This window comes from Pteropus vampyrus, unplaced genomic scaffold (genome assembly GCF_000151845.1).
Source record: "Pteropus vampyrus isolate Shadow unplaced genomic scaffold, Pvam_2.0 Scaffold10, whole genome shotgun sequence".
Classification (NCBI taxonomy): domain Eukaryota; kingdom Metazoa; phylum Chordata; class Mammalia; order Chiroptera; family Pteropodidae; genus Pteropus; species Pteropus vampyrus.
Window position 1 is genome coordinate 13,379,834 of NW_011888791.1, and position 22,038 is coordinate 13,401,871.

A 22,038-nucleotide genomic window follows, 5' to 3' on the forward strand; every position below is an offset into this window, starting at 1 on the left:
CGAATGGGAAAAGATATTGCCTATGATACATCTGATAAGGGGTTAATATCCAAAATTTATAAAAAACTCATACAACTCAACATCAAAAAGACAAACAACCCAATTAAAAAATGGTCAGAGGACCTGAATAGGCATTTCTCCAAAAAGGACACACAAATGGCCAACAGACATATGAAAAGATGCTCAATGTTAACTAATAATCAGAGAAATGCAAAACCACAATGAGATATCACCTCAGAAAAAAAAGATATCAGAATGGATAGCCATAAATCAAAAAACAACAAGCATTGGTAACGATGTGGAGAAAAGTAAACTCTCATACACTGTTGGTGGGACTGCAAGTCGGTACAACTACTATGGTAAACAGTTTTCAGGTTCCTTCAAAAATTCAAAACAGAACTACCTTATGACCCAGCAATTCTACTTCTGGGTATTTATCTGAAGAAAACCAAAATACTAATTTGAAAAGCACCCCTATGCTCACTGCGGTGCTATTTACAACAGCCAAGATATGGAAGCAACCTAAGTGCCCATCAATAGATGATTAAATAAAGAAGTTGTGGGGTGTGTGTGTGTGTGTGTGTGTGTGTGTGTGTGTGTGTGTGTGTGTGTAATGAAATATTACTGAGTCAAGAAAAAAAATGAAACCTTAACATTTTCAACTATATGGATGGACCTAAACGGTATTATGCTAAGTGAAATAAGTCATACAGAGAAAGACAAATACCATATGATTTCACTTACATTTGGAATTTAAAGAACAAAATAAACGAACAAAATGAAAACACACTCATAGACAGAGAACAAATATGATTGCCACATGGGAAGGGGGTTGGAGGCTGGTTAAGAAAAGTAAAGGGATTAAGACATACAAATTGGTAGTTAGAAAATAGTCACAGAGAGGAAGTATGGCATAAGGAATACAGTCAATAATACTGTAATAACTATGTATAGTGCCAGGTAGGTACTATACTAATTGAGGGGATCACTTCATAAGTTATATAAATGTCTAACCACTATGTTGTATCTGAAACAAATATAAAATAATATTGAATGTCAACTCCAGTTGAAAAATAAGAATGACTGTATGGTATTGGCAAAGGGATAGACACATAGATCAATGGAACAGAACAGAAAGTCCAGTAATTAACTCATGCAAATATAGTCAACTGATTTTTGACAAAGGTACGAAGAAAATTTAATGGAGAAATGATATCCTTTTCAACAAATGGTGCTGGAATAAATGGATGTCCATATGCAAAAAACAACAAAAATCTTCACAAGTACCACGTACCTTATACAAAAATGAACTCAAAATGGATTACTGACCTAAATGTAAAATATAACATTTATAACTTTTAGAAAAAAACACAGAAGAAAAATCTGTTACCTTACTATGACAATCAAAGAGTTTTAGATTCAATAGCAAAAGTACAATCTATGAAAGAAAAAAGAAATCAATAAATTAAATTTTATCAAAATTGAAAAGTAATGTTCTGCTAAACACAATGCTAAAAGAATTTAAAAAAATACATAAACTCTAAGAAAATATTTGAAAATCAACTATTTGATAAAGGACTTAATCCAGAAATATAAAGAAATCTAAAAATTAACAAGAAAACAAACAATCCAATTTGAAAACCTGGTCAAATATATGAACCGACACTTTACCCAAGAAGATATAAAGATGGCAAGTAAACATAAAAAGATGCTCAATATCATTTGTCACCAGAGATTGGCTAACGTCCAAAATAAGAAACAAAACAAAACAAAAATAACAATTTCAAGTGCTGGTAAAGATGGAGAGCAACAAGAACTCTGATTCACTGCTGGTATGAATGCAAAATGGTACAGCCACTATGGAAGAAAGTCTGGCAGTTCCTCCCAAAGTTAACACAGATTTAACGTAAGTCCTACCAATTAAGCTACTAGGTTTAACCAACTGACTTGAAACATATGCCCACACAAAAACCTGTATGAGAATGCTTATAGAAACTTTATTCAAAATTGCCAAAAAATTTTTAAAAAATCACGAGATCAGAGGATTCTAGGATAGGATGCAGACTGTGAAAGAAAGCCTGACACATTAGAAATATATGGCATAACCTCACTTAAGGAGGTACGTAAAACAAATAAGCCAATCTAAGTAACTTTGCAAAGTGGTATTTTGACTGGAAACTACAAGACTTGACTAAAGGAACTATATATAAACGGTGTACTCTGGTTGGTAAAGTTGTTTCTCATGGAGGTATGTGTTAATGCTTCTAAAAGCATTATAATGTATACCGAAGTAGAAAAATAAGTCAATGGATGGTGTGGGGTGGGAGCCAAGTTTCTTACTGTTGTAGAGGGAAATTACATACGGGAAACAAGGGGAAAGCTAGAATGAATTATATGGTACTGGATTAGAATCAAAGACATTATGAATTCAGGTTTAGCTTAAGAAAGATACAAATGGATAGATACATAAATAATTACAGAAACGTGTATATACATTAGTTAGTATACATACATTTATTTCCTAGCTCTTTCTCCTCATTAGGCCTAGGAGTAGTCATACCCAGCAACAATGAGCACACCTGGCCTCCTGATCTTGGTTTCTAATACCATTTTCCAATAAAAGGGACCAGGGCACCTTTGAGAAATGGCTGATTCTAGGGGTGGGGGACATCTCAATACATCCCTATAGAACATGACCCCGGAGCATCTCGTAGTACCAAAAAGTAAAGTGTTCAAAAATCAAAAGGATGAGGACACGTCAAATGGATAAAAGAAGCAACTGAAAGAGTTTCCAAAGGCCAAAGATGGAATACTCCAAGCAACAAACTGGAGTTAATATGTTATAACCCAACGTATTAAATGAATATTGAGTCATATTGATATAAATAACTAAATAAACAAATGAATGAAGGAGAAGAGACAGATCTCTTGTACTGAAGAATTACAAATAATTTATGTAGATATTCTTCTCTGAGGGAAGTAAAGCTTAATTAACCTCCCAGGCTACCTCTTCTCTTCCTTCCTTGAATCTGCGCTGCACTTAAGTGATTTGCTTCAAAGAGTAGAATATGAAAGGGCAATATGTGTAAGTAATTTTACTGTGGAGAAAGAAACATGGCAAACACTACTTTGACCAGGTGATCAAGATTAGCATCGTTGGTGTAAGTCACACTGACAACATATAACCTTGAAATAATGTGATGATGAGAATCATTTTGGGACAAAGAGTACAGGCACTTCACTCCTGTACTCTTTGTCCCAAAAAACCAATACATCAGTCTAACCATAAGAAAAACATCAGAAAACTCCAAATTGTGAGACATTCTATAAAATACCTGACCCACTACTCCAGAAAACTGTCAAGGTCATCAAAAATAAGAGAAGTCTGAGAAAATGTTCACAGACTAGAGTAAGCAAAGGAGACATAGCAACTAAGTATATATGGAACCCTGGATAGAATCTTGAAACATAGAAAGGACATTACGAAAAAAATCAGTGAAATCTGAATAAAGGGTGAAGTTTAGTTACTAGTTACGTTATAATGCTGCTCTCTCTCATATGATATATATACGAAGGTAATGTTAAGACATTAACAATAAGGAAAACTGGGTGAAGAGGTCATATGGGAACTCTGTACTATCTTCAAAACTTTTCTGTAAATCTAAAAGTATTCTAAAAAAAGTTTACTGGGGAAAAAAATAAGTCCAAGTAAAGATGGTGGAGTGAAATCTGAACGCAGAAATCTATTTATTCCATCTTATAACCACATGAACAAAAGATAAAAATTAATCAAACAGTAAAGGAAATAGGACATTGCACAGTAATTTTTTAAAAGTAGAAACAGGGCAACAGGTGGAGAAATGATGATTTTGGTCAGGTTCACCTAACTTTCCCTTTTACACATGAAAACACATATAGAGAAAAGACAACTCACCAAATCCTGAGAATTTTTCGCTAATACCACACCACTTGGAAATAACTTGAGAGACCAATGAAGTGAACAGACAGGCCAAAGAAAAGTAAAACCTTCCTGAGTAGAAGCCTGCATTACTGAAGAATCTTTAGAGAGGAAGTAAGATTCATCAGGGTTGGTCATTTTCTACTGTATTGGTAGAACAAATAAAAGGCCAAAAGTAATACTCCAAGGAATTAGGGTATACACAAGACTAGGTAAAGTGAACCCTGGGTGCATGCAGGACACTAAAAGGGGCATACAGCCCCAGGGAATTCTTCCCGACCTCTATACCCACCCTGCTGCCCTAGGCTATGTAGGTGGTTAGAAAGCAATACCTACCCAAGCTACTGCTGCTCAGAGGAGAAGGCAAACAGGTTTCAAATAATAAAAAATGTTTATCAAGGAAAATTCACTGTACCATATCAGAACACAGAAAAGTTCTTGACAATTTAAGCATGAGCAAGATAAAGAAAAAAGACATGTCAACTATGAATACACCATAAACATGACAGAATACTATGCAAAAAAGATAAAGATCATAATATAAAAAATAACAAAACCAAGGAGAAGAAGAAAATTTTCCTACTAGTCATTGGCATTTTAGGAGAACAAAAGAACACGAATTCAATAAAATATAGTTCAAAAGATGATGCCAAAACAAGAGTGAATAAAAAGAGAAATTGAAAACCAAAGAGATTGAGAATCATAAACAAACACTTTAATAAATGAACTAGAAAGAACAGGGAATGGAATAGTACAAGTTGGATTTACTAACTTTTACAAATATTTTAAAAATTGACTTTATAAAAAAAAAGAAAAAGAGTTTAAAACTGATTATTTCATAGCTAAGAGTCAAATGATACTGTTTAACTGAAATACTGTATGTTTCCAAAAACTGAAAATAATTGATGATTCTAACAACTTAATGTTTTTTAGTCTTTTTTCTTAAATTTAGATGGATCTTTAGAGAATACATTTTATTGAGAGAAAACACTGCATGAAGTTCAAAAATTTCTTTAGTTTTACTTCAGTTGATTATTACTCTTAAATTCAAGTGATACTTATTACATCATTTGCTATAAGCCAGGTACTTTTCAATATATATTAGATTATTTAATCCTCATAACAACCTATGTAAAGTAGATGCTACTTAACCATTTTGTAGACAAAAACAAACAAACAAACAAACAAAAACAAAAAAACACAGTCCTAGAGACTCTGAGTAACTTGTCCATGGCTATACAGATAGGAAGTGATAGAGCCAAGATTCAAAGATAGATGGCCTCAGTCTGGAATCTGTGCTCTTAACCTCTACACTATTACGCTTCTCAAATGAAACAGAATATAGAGAATGATTTGATTTCTACCAAATTCATTCTATGTATATATCCATTAAATCATCAACCATCTATCCTTCCAGATAATAGTATTTAAGTTTCTAAGCAAAGAGAAGTGTTTGGAATGATGTTTCCCTATTGATAAAGACAGTTATTTGGGAGTAGACAGTGTAAAATATAGGTAAAATTTTTGTTCTTTTATTTGTTTTTCAATGAGTTTAATGCTTTATAATAAGTATCAGTCTTCTGCACACCCCCCACCCGCAATGAAGCCATTAAACAAAAACCAAATCACATTACCTAATCATAACTTGAATACTGTCATGATAATAATATAATGACTTGTCTCCCTAATGAACCATGTTTCAATTAGTACTTTACTGTGATCCTGCACTTAGCCTAGTACAATGTTGGGCAGAGCAAACACTCAATAAGTATACTGATGGATCATCATAAAATATTACACTACTACAGTCTATCAATCTTACAAGTAACATATTTCTAGATGATCTAGGGCCTTTCTACCTGAAGGGTACTCCTTTGACTAACATCATTTACATCATCTGGGAGCTTGAAAAAAAGGTAAAATCTCTGGCTCCACTCCAGACCTATTGAACAAGAATGTGTTTTTTTATCAAGATTCTCCAAGTGATTGGAGCCCACATTAATATGAAGTTCTTATTTCTAGGGCATTGGTTCTCTAATTGTGATCAATCATTTACCAATATCAGAATCACCCGGCTGCTTGTTAAAAATATATTCTCAGACGCCACTGTATTTCAAGTGTCACTAAAGTTTAAGAGCCACAGCTAAAACAAGTCAAATGTAATGAAGAATAGAAATGAGCATATTAAACACAGAGCAGTGAAATAACCAACACAGCTGAAATAAATTAAGAAAGTGATAATAAAAAGGAGAGAAGTCACAATGGAAGGCAAACTAAGGACATCAACAACAGAACTCTCTCTGTGTACGTGTGTGTGTGTGTGTGTGTGTGTGTGTGTCTGCCTTTCATTTTTGACATGCAAACCACTACAACATGCCAGAAGTTTTAGAAAGACTATGGGGACGTAGAATGTACCAATGTAACATACAAGAATCAGTAACATTTCCGAATATGTAACCACTACATAACACTTGCACTTTATAAATGTTCCTAATGTTGTATATAGTTTTACATGTGTACATACACTTTTAGAGACATTTCCATGTGCTTGACTTGTGCGATGGCTTCGTCTCTCTCCTCATTGGCTAACTGCAGTCGAGACATAACAGCTTCATCACGTTCCCTCTGTGCAGAATACACTTCTTCAACCAGAGCTACCAAAATATATAATCCATAATTAATTAGAGAAAATAAAAGAGAAATGTATACTTTTAGCAAAAAATAGACCCCCCAAAATAATTCTGTTATTTAATTCAACTGAATTGTTATCAATTAATCACTTGAGAAAAGATTATTTTTAAAAGCTGCTGCAAAGTTGAGATACCATTTTATACGCATAAAAGCAAAAATTAAAAGGTCAAGTAATAACAAATATTGGAGCTTGTGAAATAAAGTAAACTCATATATACTGCAGATAGGTGTATATTTTTCTACAACCATAAAGGAACAATTTAGCAGTGTTTACAACAGTTGAAAATGTGTCTAGGCTATAACCTGGCAAATCTCCCCTTTGGTGTGTAGCCCAAAGAAATTCTTGCACATGCGCCCAAGGAAACGTATAAAAATGCTTATTGTGGCACTATATAATAGCAAGAACTTAGAAATAACTCAAATGTCTGAGAACAGCAGAAAGAATAAATAACTCACTTAACATTCAAAATGGAATATTATCCAGCATTTAAGATGAATTAACTATGGACAAATGGAAAAATCTCAATAATGAAATTTTGGCAAAAACAGCAAGTTGCAAAGACAGCTACCTATTATTTACTGATAGACACTTAGTGAAAATATTAAAACAAGCATGGAAATGATAAATACCAAAGTCAGGGTAGTAGTTGCCTCAGTAGGATGGTGGAAGGAGAGGAAAGGAAATGAGATCAGGGAAGATTAAACAGTGACAAAGTTGTGCTGCTTTAGCATTGCACATCTCTAGAGGCACCATTTATATAGATTATAATACTAATGGCATCATCTAGATTTGTGCAGTGCTATAAAAACAACTTTGATGTAATCTGAAATTATTTTTCAAGCATAATTTCTACTTGAAATCTTACATAACTTAAAATATCACTATGTTAGACAAAAAGGGCCTCAAAAACCTGGACTACCAGTTCAAATTTTATTTGTACTGTCAAACACAAAATAAACTTAGAAAAGGTGTTGAAACGTTCTTTTAGTGCATAAAACATTGGGTTTCTGCTAGGATTTATCATAGATCAATACAGTTCATCAAGACAATTATTTTGTATTAAATTATAAGTAGAAGAAACAAACCCTGAGATTAAATCAACCACAGTTGTCCCTCAGTATGCACAAGGGATTGTTTCCAGGACCCCCATGGACACCAAAATCCACAGATGCTCAAGTCCTGTATATAAAATGGCACAGTATTTGTATATGACCTATATTTGCATATAGGCTACAGCAGGGTACGCTTACACAATATTTCATTTGCATGGATTCAGCATAGTGCTTATCGCATGGCAAATTCAAGTCCTGCTTTTTAGAACTTTCTGGGAATTTTTTTGTATGACTATTTTTGATCTGTGGTTGGTTGAATCTGCGAATACCAAACCTGTGGATACAGAGGGCGAACTGTATTATCTTTTGCATAATAGAGTAGGAAATGGAACATGCAATGCCAGAGCAAAAGCCAAAATCACTTCTAACAAGCTGAACCTAAGGGAAGAAAAATATCCATCGACAGAAATATCCATCCATCCATCCACCCATTCATCCATCCATGCATCCATCCATCCAATATTTATTAAGCTCCTGTGGCAGTTATCCATCCAGTTTTAAAGAATATGAATATAGTGGTCTGAAAAGTCCTCATCCTGAAGTAAACATTCTATTACAGAGAGACAGACAGTAGAAAGAAAAACAGGCCAAACATTAAGTAGGCAGATAGGTAGATATAGGTAACAGATCGTAGTAAAGGTTTTGAAGGAAAATTAGGCTGAGTAAGAGAAAACAGTGTTTTTGGCAGATGGAGAATAGATTAAGCAGTTTGTCAGTTTCTTAAAAAATTAAACATACACCTACTATAAGATTCAGCTATTTCACTCATGGATATTTATCCAAGAGAAATTAAAGTGTTATGTTCATACAAAAACTTAAACACAAATACTCATAGCATCTTTATTTATTATAACCCCAAACGAGAAACAACCCGAATTTCTATCACCAGATAAATGGATAAAAAAAACTCTGACAAAATGTGCTGATCAACTGGATATCCATTTGCATAAAATCAAATACTTTTAATTGATAATTTAGATAAGGTTAAGAAATTCTTGTTATGAAACTGGCTTTTGAAAGAACGAGTACATTTCAGCACAATTTTTATAATTTTTTTAAGGTAGTATCATTTACTACTATGTGGCTTTCTGTGGCTATACTAGTCTGTTATTATGTATCAACTCATCAGGCTGTTTTGAAAGAAACTTCTGCCCATAATGTAGAAGGCAATAGTGAGTTTTATTTTTCCCTTGATTGTACACAATCTCCTTCCGGGCAAGATACTCCTAACAGCTTAGAAAAAGTAACATGTATTAGGAAGAATATGGACTTTGATTAGATCCAAGACCTTATCATATAAACTTACACAATTCATTTTTATATAGAGTATATTTCTTAAATTATTTTAGTAGCATTTCGAGTGTATAAAATGGATATAATACCACCATTTATGTTGTGAGGGAAAGGTAAATAAGATAATATAAGGAAGCTCTTGGCCAGATAAACAAAGTGGATTCTCAATAAACATTAGTTCCATGCTACCACTACCATCACCACTCTCAATCCACACACTTACGATGTGGTTTCACTTCCAGACATATTAAAAATGTGATTTTGATTAATTTGGACCACTTATGTATGTAAAAAAAAAAAAGTCCTTACTTTTTAGCCTTTTTTGTAGGATTGCAAAAATTATAAAGAGGGACTGGAAGAAAATTATTCAGATCTCATTCTATATCGTATACTGCATATTATAATGATATAATAGTTTGTATAAAATATGATATTCTAAGATACTTTTAAATTTTTACATTTAAAACACTTCTAATTTCTAAGTAAGATAGGATGCATAAAATGATGCTAAAAAGTGATCTGAGTATAGATTAATATGTATATTATTTTATCTTGAAATATTCTGGCACGTCAAAAGGTTAAAATACTAATTACTAAAACTTTAACGTCAATAGGCTTCTGTAAAGTGTGATGAAATCTTTATAAAATGACATTTAATGTAAGCTCTGTTCTACTTTAACTACAATAACATTTGATGAAAGAGGTAAGGCTAGCAATATTAAAAGCTTTAATAATAAGTCTAGTTATTTTTATGCTTAAAGGTAAACACTTTACACTGAGGGCTTATTTGGTTCAATGTGATCAAGAAAAAAAATTATTTGTTCCTCTATAATGCTATATCAACTCCAAAGATGTAAATAATGTGTGCATTTAAAGATTATCTTCTAAGTATACTAAAGTTAAAATTTAAAATACCATAAGACACAAATGCACACATAAAATCTGATTATATATTTTATAAATGCTATGAAATTTTTTCAACATTAAGATATTACTGAGTGATAATATTTAAGTTTTTAGGTTTTATGTATGTAAAATTTGTTAATTATGAAAAACATAATTCTAGAATTCAGAACTTTTAAAGGATCAATATGCAACTCTCGAACATTTTTAGTAAAGAAAACTTAATTGTAAACACTGAGCTTTTCCAAGGTAGATGACTATTACAAAGTTCACTAGAAAATCAATATAGCATTTTAGTTGGAATTTGCTCATTAAACACCCACAGCTCTAATGCAAATTATGATGGAATGAATAAAGCAAATACGCATGCTTCTTTCTTTTTATTAAATGTAAAATCTACTGTTAATTGCATCTCATATGTCATACAAACTTTTCTTCTTAACTATTAAATAGAAGCTTTAACAAAAGTCATTAGAGATTCTCTTTCTTTGACTTGAATAAATTTCAATATTTGTTCAGTAAAGGTTCACAGCAGTTAAATTACATTAACAAATATTATTAGCTACTATGTAAGCCAACCAAGTAAAATACTTATATTGTAGGTAAAACAAATCATTGGGTGTTTACAATAATATTTGGATATCTCCATTTTTAAACATGGTTATCAAATATCCTATAATTCTTAGTCAAATTCAAAAAAGATTCAGAGAGGATCACCCCTCTTACCACCACCAAATACTCAGATTTGTTTAGTAAGCTAATTGTTTTCTAATATGAGCAAGAGTAAATATAAAGAAGCTGAACTGTACTAAGTATGAGTTTATTGAGTCAAGATAGAGTACATATTTTCTTAGTAGAATTCAAGTCTATTGACAAACCCATATTCTACACTTCTCAAACTACTTTTAAAATACAGTAGAAGTGAGACAGTATATTGGAAAACATTCTAGTTTAAACACTGGATCATGATTCTCTAAATAACATAATTTGGAGGATAGACATTTCCCAGGAAAAAGAATCCATTTAATATCCTCAAGGTAGCTATGCAAATAGAAAAGGCTGAATGAACATAAAGAGAGGGAAGAAGAAATCATTAGGATTTGAATTTGACACACGTAAAATAATCACTGATTACAATTCATGTTCCAAAATTCTAAACAACAAATAAACACAGATAATACCTTTGTAAAAGCAGGTCTTTGCTACATATGAAAGAATGTCACATTGTTTGACTATCTACTATTAGTGCTTTAAGAGATTAAATGAATTCCTTGCAAATATAAGTGTTTTATGAAATCACCACATATATATTCCAGAACCACCAACATTACACTAGGTCTTTTAATTTCCTTAAAAATTGTAACTTCTCTCTCTGAATAAATTGATTATTGAGAATTTAAACGGAGATGGTAAATGTACCATACCAACAGAAAATTAACACATCAACTCCAAGTAGTCTGATACTTCCATTTTTTTTTTGCATTTACAATGCTGAATTCAACTTACTACTTCAGAGCTTCTTTTACAGAAGAGACTATTATGTTTTTCTAAAATTAGATCTGAATTAGTTAGTTTGTAAATAACTTTTTCTGATTAAAAAGTAATACAGGCTCATTGTAAGAACATGGACACAAATATTTTACATAGTTTTGTAACTTTCTGCATTATCTAAAATAAACAGAATATGTTCTCATATTCTTCAGTAGTCTTCAAAAATATAAAATAGTGCATGGAATTTTATCATTTGGACATGCCATATTTGACTGAACTAAGATGCTTCTAATATTAGATTTTACACTGTTCCCAATTATTCACTATATAAATAACACAGTGATGAACATCTTTGTATGCAAATCTTTATACTTAGCAAATTACTTAGGAAAATTCCTAGAAGTATGACTACTACATTAAAAGTCAGCATTTTAAGCTCTTAATATATGCTTTAAATTTTTTCTCTGTAAAGTTGCTATAAATTTATAAGTCCTCACTTAACATCATTGATAGGCTCTGCAACTTTAAGCAGCACATAAAGACACCAATTTTATCACAGGCTTACTGAGATATACAAGAGTTAAGTCCCTATGGCATCTCATCAATGTTATAACAAAACATTATTTGAAGACCTGCTGTATTTACCAGTAGCATAGAAACTGCTAAAGATTAATTAGAATACAAAATAAATTTAAGTAGCAAAACTAATAAAACAAGAACTTTTTTTTACGAAACCCTCAATTATTACCTCCAAGAATTTATACAGATAATTAAGACTATATAAGAACACTTTCTGAAAATATGCTATTTACATTCAAACATTTTATATATCTGATATTAGAGCTACAATTTTTAATGCGAAAGAAATAAGCTTAACACTGAAGTTTAAAATTAGTATCAATTATTTTATGTACTTTTGAAATATAATTTTAAGAGATATTTATTTTTTGTACAGCATATCTACTTCGAATTTTAGGATACCAATATGAAAATTCTCAAAAGTAAATGTTATTCCCTACTCTTCTGACACATAGAATGAACTCTTTTTACAAGAAAACAAAGTAAACATTTTCTATTACATGGCAATTTTTATTTTTCCATGCTAATTAGTTGGGTGCCTTAATATATTGACTATAATGGTAGATTATTTATACTTTTAACATTTACATATAACCTGAAAAGAAAAATTTAAGTTATAAGTTTCAAGGATTCTATGTTTTGATGCTTTGGGCAATCACAAACTCCTCTTCTCCCTACCAAAAAGAAATTAACGTTCTCTGTAAGAAGAAGGGCTTGACAACATTTTTTTATTTATAAAATATCAGTCTAAATCTGAGTACACAGAAAAGAACCTATGTTTAAATGGAAAAAGCACATTAAATGCTTACAGAATCAGTAGAGTAAGCTAAGCAAATTATGTAACCGTTGAATTATATGTAAAATGTAACAAAGATAGATAGATAGATAGATAGATAGATAGATAGATAGATAGATAGATAGATTCATAAATATAAGACTTAGGAACTAAGGACCTGTTTTGGCTAAAACCCAATATTGGCCTTATTTCAGTTTAATTGGAAGGGGATCTCAAATTCATCTTCTCCAGGAGATATCAGGAACCTGGATTTCTCTTTGAACCAAAGGTTAATAAGAAATGTGTCTGCAAAAGTCAAACAGCATTAAATACTAAAAACTGATTATTATTCTACAGGAGTTGTTCTGTCATTCATAATCTCTCCATGCTCCAACCTTCCACAGCTAATCTTTAATGGATGACACGCAAGAAAGAAAAATAACATATAAAGCAGATACCCTAGAGTGAACATTTAAGAAAAAGAAAAATAAACCTTTTAAAAAAACATATTTTAAATAACACAAAAATAACTTATAAAAACTAGTTAAATACTTTTGTGTAAAATTTAAACATCATCTGTACACTGTAAATGTAATAGAGGAATAAAAATTAAAAGACAGTAAACACTAGACAATGCCCACTGAGACTTTTCAGGAAAAATGAAAGATTTAATTGAACAAGTAATTTTTAAAAGTTAAAACCACATTACTGACTTAAGAGTAAATTAATGGATGCAAATCAAGCCACACAATACTCTCAGTATCAAATTCAATTTAAGTAAAACAAACTTTGAAGTGTTTGTGGTTTAATCATTTTATTTAGATGAGAAGAGATACTTTGCCTAAAGAACAAAGTAAATGTTTCTGTTGTGCTTCTCTAAAATATCCCCTAGTAGTTGAAGGTCATATATGCTAATAATTTTCAAATAATATTATTCATATATGTAATTTAATGAGTTAAAACACAGTAAAAAGTCCTAAACAGCTACTATTAGATACTTTTTCCCAATGTTAATATGTAGGGAATGAGCTGGTCATTTCAGCTTTTGTTAAGAAGACCTACTAATTACATATTTTTCTTTCACTTTCCTTTTTGTAAAGAATAAAAAAAATAATTTTCATATTTTCAAACTTCTTAAATAAGATTAAGTCTGAAAATCAAGGAAAACTAAAAACTGTGGAGATGAAATAATAAAAATACTTTAAAGCTACTTTTTAAAAAGAAATACAAATCAATTCTTTCTGAAACAAAATCATATATAAACTATGGGGTGGTTATTTATATTAGGTACACTTTGAATATGCCCCTTTTAGATTTAGAAGTCTTGAGAAAATAAGGTGGTGACATCATCATCTTATCATCATAATTACCATTTATTGAGTGCCTTCTATGAGTTAAGTACTCATAAACATTATTTCACTTAAACGTCACAGCAACGTATAAAGTAAGTTTTAAATAAAGCTTAGTGAGGCTGTCATTTACACAAGATAAGTGGTAAAAAGATTAGAACAAAGGTATGAATCCAAAGTCTGAGCATTTAACCACTACCTACTACTAATGGTGTATGTGTCAGAAGTGATTGCAGACAAAATATGTTTGAAATACCAGATCCATCTATTTGCTGATGTATTTTCAGTGCCTAATACCGTGCCTAGTACATAATGGGCTCTCAATAAATACTTCTTGTTTGCATTTTAAAGACGTTAGCATAGTTCCTATAAAGTGCTTGGTAAAAACAATATCACTGGTGATGGTGATGTCAAAAAAGAAGGGGGAAGTAAAAGGGCCAACTATATGAAATTTTATCACAATACAAGATATACAACTCAGTTTTAAACTCTCATGAGATCAGCAGTATTCACATCATGTAAAAACCATCAGGGAGGCAAAGGAAATAGGCTTCATGCTATTATAGCAGTCTACATGAAGGTTTATCATAGGTATTCATTAAAGTCCAAATCCTTTGTATCTTATTTCTTTTATTTCAGATTCACATTTAAGTAAAATGTACTAGTGATAACAAATACATATACTTCAACAGTAATTTTCTTCATCATCTAATCCTTTGTTTCTAATTTTTTTTCACTTTTGTTTATTTCCTTTAAAAAAACTATTAACAGCGAACACTTAATTTTAATTAAAAGCTGAACAGAACAAAAATCTTTTCAAGACTTCTGACGTTATCAAAGGTTTAAGAATTTCATAAAGATAATAATCAAATATTAATATTAGCTACAACCTACTGAGTACCAGCTATATACTAGGTGCTTTTAAATATTACCTCTAATCCTTAAAATAATCTGGTAAATTAGTTAATATTCACATCTTACATGGAAGAAAGTGAATCTGGAGAGGCTAATAAGTAATTTGTCCAAAGTCACACAATTCATATTAAGTAAAAGCTGTGATTTGAATATGGGTCAAGGCTTTTGATCCTTCCATTTCTTCATTCTGCCTCACAAAGAACTGGGCACCTTTTGTTTTATGCGGTTTTGACTATACTCAATTCTTACTCTTGTAAATTATACAATCAACTGGGAAGATAAGATGAATTAATTTATACATAAATAATACACATAAAGACACAAAAATAAATAAGGGGCAAATCAGAAACACAAGAAAAATGGCAAGTTCTGATCATAGCCATCATAAACTTTTGGTTTATGTGGTCTTTATGTGTCATACTTATCACAGGAATTATTTTAAGATTAGAAAGCAAGTAACTTTTAAAAAATTACATCTTTTAAAGATACATTTACATTTTCTAATACTATAAATCTAATCCACGCTCATCACAGAAAACCTAAAAAGGCAAAAAACTGTTGACTGAAACATTAATACATCCATTAATACTACCAAAATTTGCCTCTCATTTTATGTAATACACATGTATTTATATTTCAAAGAAATTATATCATAGTTTTCCCCACTTCTTTCACTTAATATTACAATGATTTTCTCATATCATCAATTATTCTTCAGAAATGATTTTAATTGTTGCATGATATCTCAACAGCATAAATGTGCCTTAATTTATTTAACCATTCCCTTATTATTTGATTTTAATTCGCTTGCTGTCATAACTAATACTGATGAATATACATCTTTACATTTTATATATTAGAAAGAAACAGCTTCCATTTCCTTGAATACTTCATATTTTAATTAACATTTTATTTGAAAAATCTATAGACATATATTTTTGCATACTATTTGCAATTTTCAGTGTGTAGTTCAGGATGTGTTTGCATGTATTTTTTTTAAATGTGAAATACCTTGACTTTAAACATTTATGTTCTGCTTAAGCACAATAAGTATTTAAATATATGCACATATTTGTCATCTACTTTACCAAATACACTTTTTATTTCCAAAATAAAAATGAGCAGTGAAACAAACATCCATGCTTATGTGGATTATCTGTTCTTTCATATGACACTAAATAAAAAACTTATCACATATAATGTAAGTCATATAGTGTTCCCCATTCTATTAAGGCTCTGACATAGTTGTTTTTTTATGGTATTTTCCTTTTTGACTGCATTTACTACTGATCCAGTAGATGATAAGTTGTTTAAGACTGTACGTGTAATGAGAAAGCATGAAAAAGTTCATGAGTCTACCAAGAGTCAGTGAACAAATTTCTTGTAGTTTCAAATCAATGGAGTTCTTATTTCATTTTTTAAAAATTTTCACATATTATATAATTTTCTCTAATGTCACAAGGAAAATATCTTTAATCTTTTTTCAATAAAATAGAACTAAAATATTAAAAAATAAATAAAAATAAATTCTAAGAATTTATACTTTCAAAAAAATATAAGGGATTTTCATTTTGTGTCATTTTTCTAACAAAGTAGTTGGACACATCTTTTTTAACTAGATTGCTTTGTCCAGAGAAACTATATACACTATGAACTTAATCAATTTAGGGGCTGTAAGAACATACTAAACATGTTTCAAACATTTAACATTTACTAAAATAATATTTTATTATTAAAAAGAAATATTTGATTAACAAAATAACAAAAACAAAGTCTTTCCATTTTATGCATGCATTATTCATAGTTTAGCCAAAGGGAACCCTTAAATATATACCAATAAATATTAAAGTATATGATTAGCTCTAGTACATAAAAATTTAAAAGTAATATTGCTTAATGAGTTTTCCCCTCCGGGAGATAAATGAGCTATGAAGACATATTAATTCATGATTTTCAGTAAGTCATAATGGCATAAATCTCATTAAATTAATTGTTAAATTATACATGCAATTAAATTATGATGTAAACATCTTAAAACAAATGTACTTCCTATAATATCTTACTAGCAATTTGTATCTATATTCAATTATAAAAAGCCAAGAAACTTTCAAATTGTTCTAAACTTATATCTGAATTATTCATTTTTAACATACTGTTAATTTTTTAAAAAATATATTACTATTTCCCCACAAAAAAAATCCAAAGAATTCATGGTACTTTAACATTAACAGAAAAGCAACCACCAGGTATTTTGCTGGAGTATTTATTTATGGTCATTTTGGTTGCATTCTCATAGTGATGTTTAGTTCTATAACACACAGTAGTCAGGCTATATCCTGTTAATGTCTCTGACTGATATTACCAGAATTCTTTCATAAATGCACCGAAGGCTAAGTGGCTCATAATGTATGATTATAATTTCAAACTAATCACAAAATACGATTATTTCTTAAAATCATTCTAATGATATAAAATTGTTAAAATAAGTAATTTCTAAAATACCTTTCAATATTAATTTCTATTACTCTGTGAAATTTCTCTTTCCTTACACTAAAACAGCGTGAGGAAGACTCACAGTGACATATATATGTGTATATTTGTGAGAGATTATAACTATTGAGAGTCATCTGATCATATCTGTAACATGTCACAGATGTACTTAAAAAATTATTTCTCCTTGCAAAGACCTGAGAGTAAAGACAGACTCCAAAACATATTTAAGGCAGTCATTTATAATCTTAAACTTTGTCAACCTTTCACTTTAATCTTCTCAAGGAAACATTATCTCCATCATCATCCACATCATCAGATACAAACTTATTAATTGCACAAAATAGATTTTTAAATCAAATGTAGGTTTTCATTGGCAATGAATATATGACTAACTTCATACAAAAAAGAAGTATTTCCTCTCCACGAGCTAAAACAATATGTGGTATTTGAACTGCTGGTTGAAAGGTAGAGGCACTGGTAATCATTATTTCCCCTTGTTTGTTCAGGCCCTTCCAACAAAACAAACAACCTTTTTGTGATTGGATTGACATGGTGTTAACAATGCATTTAATGCCCAAATCAGTATGAATACAGGTAAAGCTCTCGCTAATACCAGTACCAGGATGTTAAAGCCACCTATTTTCTAAGCAGCCAAAAAAAAAAAAAAAAAAAAAAAAGGGACACGGCCTCCCCTCCTTTGGCAAATAAGCTAGTATGCTAGTATTCACCAGGCCATATAATATAATAACCTTGTGTATCTTTCTTAAGGCCATATGTTAATACTCATCTACCATACCTGCTGTCTTTTCAGCAATCTGAGCTTCTGTTGCTTTCTCTTGGAGTTCCAGCTTAAGCTTTAGTTTTCTCTGTTCTTTATCTTCTTTAGTCAGTTTTTCTTGAAGCTTAAACACATTGGAAAAAACCTAAGATACTTATCTGACAAATTTCTTGCACAAATATAATTAATCCTAAAGTAAAATTTTTTTAAAAAATAATATTACATTTAACTCCCTAAACACACAACTCCAAAAAAACCCCCCACAATATTTAAGGTTTTAAGGTATTTTATAAACCAATAATTTCTTTTAATAACATAGAAATTATAAAAACAATTTATATATACTTAATTTATATGTATGCATAGGCAAATGAAATGAAAGAGGGAACAACATAATTGTTAAAAATAACTACTGCAAAAAGCAATCTGATCCATTCTATTGTCTTAAAGCAAAAGGCTTGGAAGGGACTATCCTAAAAAATTAATGAACAGCACAGTTTCCAGTTTCTCTTAGTAATTCTAACAGTTTGAAACAAAATTATGATAATAATCTTAATATCTGAAACAAGTTTCCCTTTGGGAATGCCATCCCATTGTATTCCATTTAAATTGGCACTGGCACCTAATTCATAATTGGCATGTAATAAATAACTGATAAATAAAAGAACAGAAAATATCTCTTGCATGCAGAATCTTTCCAAATGGTTTTTGGGTTTTTTTAAATTTCTGCCTTGGCTTTTGTCATTTGTGTTGTTTTCTATCAGACATGATCAACAATCCTAACATCATGCTTCAGTTTGGTTAGGTCAAACAACTAGCATATTAAAATCAGAAAAGTATGGAGAGGTTAAAAAAAAAGAAGGCACAAAAATGAACATTATTTAATGCTCAAAGAAATATAACTAGAAAAAGAATGAGGAAAGATAAAACACGACATAAGTTGAATTAGACAAAATGCAGCAATATAACACAAGGTAAATGACAATACTGCCAAGCCCTGCTACTTTAAAGTTTAATTACATATATTATTGATGTGAAATATAGGGCACAGATGCTAATAAAAAAAGAGAAACAAGTTAAGAAAGTAATGTAAAACCAGCACATTAAATTTCTCATTCTCCATAACACTGGAATAAAATTTTACCACAGTAAAATGTGAATGAATCTTTTTTCAGGTACATATTCAAGGTACCACAGATTTATGAAAAAGGAAATGATATCACAGGCCAGCAAGGGCAGGAAACCAAAGAAATTGCTTTTTGTGGCCAAATCCCAACTCAATCACACCCTGTTGGCATGATACGGCAACAACATAAAGCTACTGGTAAAGGATTAAAGTACACAATAAAACTAAATTATGATGGACAACGAAGCAAATTTAGGAGGTCAACAGCTAAAAGCACAGTGTATAATTATCGGATTTTCTATATTGTACCTTTTTATTGCTTGCTCTGAGATTGTTCAATTCTGTTAGAAGAAATGCTATCGTCTTCTCTTTATCTAAGTCTGAAGTAACTTGACAAGGAATCATACATTCATAATGCAAATTCTTATTTGTATGTTCCATAACGCTGTAATAAAGAAAACAAACAATATACACACATGATTTCTACTATACAGGATCTATAAATTTCACCCTTCAAATGGGGAGGGGGACAAATTTAATTTTAACAATAATATATAAAGTTACTTAACTTAAAACTTCTTTTGTTATTTACTGTTACAAGAAAATCCTATGAATAAAAAGAATAAATATATAGATTTTATTGAGGTGCTAATCTATCAGCTGAGAGAACTAACTCTGATGAAAGCATTTAGTAACATCTACAGAGACTCACAGATCAGTACACTTTAAGAATTCAGGTTTTAGCGGCTGGGAATATTAAATTTGTACTTTTAGTCAGGACAAAACACATTTCTCACTTTCCTGAAAATGGGAATAATAATCATAATTTTTTCAATTTGGTTGACAGAATATCACTTTCACTATTAAATTCAAAACATTAAAAATGAAAACATTTTCATTAAAAATGAAAATTTTTTTGACATTTTGCATTCTATTTGAGTATCAAAGGACAAGTAGTATAAAGAAAGGGAAAGAAAAAGAGATGGGCTATTTTTTGAAGGCATTATATTAAATAGAAATAAATCTTAGAGTCTCTAAGAAGAAATTAAGCAGTGAGGCCTGCCTGGGACAGAGCCACTCTACTGACCATGTGTATATTCTGCTGCAATTATACTAGATGTCTCATACTCTGACTTTAGCCCAATCTCTATTTATTTTTCCCATGTAGTTATAAAATGTTATCACCTCTTCATTCATCCTTACCTCTACTCCTCTACAGTATACTCAAATCTGTACTTAAGTAAGAATATAACTCATTGCTAAGAGGTAGAGACATGTTAACATACCTACTGAATAATTTTTAAGTAAACAGCAATAGCTATTCCTATGAAAAATTGTTAAAATTTATTCTATGAAATAAGATTTTTTTCTGGACTGAAAATACATTAGTCGCTGAAATTTTTGTAATTTAGTAAGTAGTATTTTCATAATAAATGACTAATTATCAAAGTATCTTAAATCTCATATGGAAAAGGCAAAGGTGTCACAAACTCAAATCCTTTCATGGGATAGATAGGTAAGGTGAATGGGTAAAAGCTGCAGAATGTAGAATAATAAGAAAGTCAAATTGGAATGTATAAGGCCCTTCTAAAAGCAGTCAAACTCATTTAAATGAAAAATAATGCTAACCCAAACCAAAACACATCTTGGGGCTTATTTTGTCTTAGAGCTGCTGGTTTTAGGCTCTGATGAATAATATCCCATTTATATCAATTCAATAGTTATTTCCCAATCCATAATGAAAGGTCACAGAAAATATATTCAACAAGAAGGAATAAAACCTCATGGCCTTTATTCAAACTCATCTTGCGCTTTTTTACTAAGCAATCTAGACACATCGTATCAATATAATGGAAAGAGGAGAAAACTCTGGTAGATTTCACCAAATTTTAATAAGTTAATGACATGTCCAATTTAGCTCATATCATAAATAAGGGAGAATAAAGGGAGGGAGGCAAGGAAGAGAAGAAGGAAGGAAGAGTTCTCCCAATTCTTATTTTTTAAATCTAAGGCTGCGAGCACTCACTTGGATTTTTCAGTAGTGTAGTAAGATGACTCATCACTTGGATAAGAAAAATTCCTTGATCTCTGCCCTGGCAGTTTTGTATCCTCATATGTGGCTTCATTAACTAATTCATTGGATTTCTGATGCACGCTTCCCTTAGAAGTCACAGTAAGTTGCTCATCCGGCTGTGTACTTTTAATTCTCTCTGTAGTCTCCTGCTCAAGATAACTATGGGCTATATCTGTATTTAAAACAATACAAAAACACGATACATGCAACACCATAGCTACATACTGAATCATTCAAATGAGTATTTTTGTGGACTGTCTTATAGCTTTAAACATATACTTTCTATAGTCTTACTCTTATTGTTATCACATAAGCATACGCAATGTGGTTCTGCCATTAATATTTCCATTCCCACAGGGAGGGGGCGTTTAGGACAGTGATTTAAACCTTGCCTGCAGGTTGGAATAACCTGAGGCATTATCCTACAGCCCAGACCACATTTTATACTAATTAAATCAAAATCTCTGAGTGATTGGGTGACGCCAGCATACAATCAAAGC

The 22,038-nt window shown here is 30.9% G+C and overlaps 1 protein-coding gene across 11 annotated transcripts in view; it reads right to left on the reverse strand.

Moving 5' to 3' along the window:
• Positions 1-22,038, reverse strand: part of MIPOL1 (mirror-image polydactyly 1) — a 263,509-nt gene that overhangs the window by 198,320 nt on the left and 43,151 nt on the right. For 9 of the 11 annotated variants that reach the window (XM_023522262.1, XM_023522270.1, XM_011376476.2 and 6 more), the window contains 4 exons: positions 21,491-21,710; positions 19,774-19,909; positions 18,357-18,462; positions 6,483-6,612 (listed from right to left, as the gene is read on the reverse strand). In XM_023522262.1, coding sequence (XP_023378030.1) covers positions 6,483-6,612; positions 18,357-18,462; positions 19,774-19,909; positions 21,491-21,710 — 592 coding nt within the window. The remainder of the gene's footprint in view (positions 1-6,482; positions 6,613-18,356; positions 18,463-19,773; positions 19,910-21,490; positions 21,711-22,038) is intronic. The other 2 variants (XM_023522283.1, XM_023522269.1) reach the window with 1 other exon arrangement.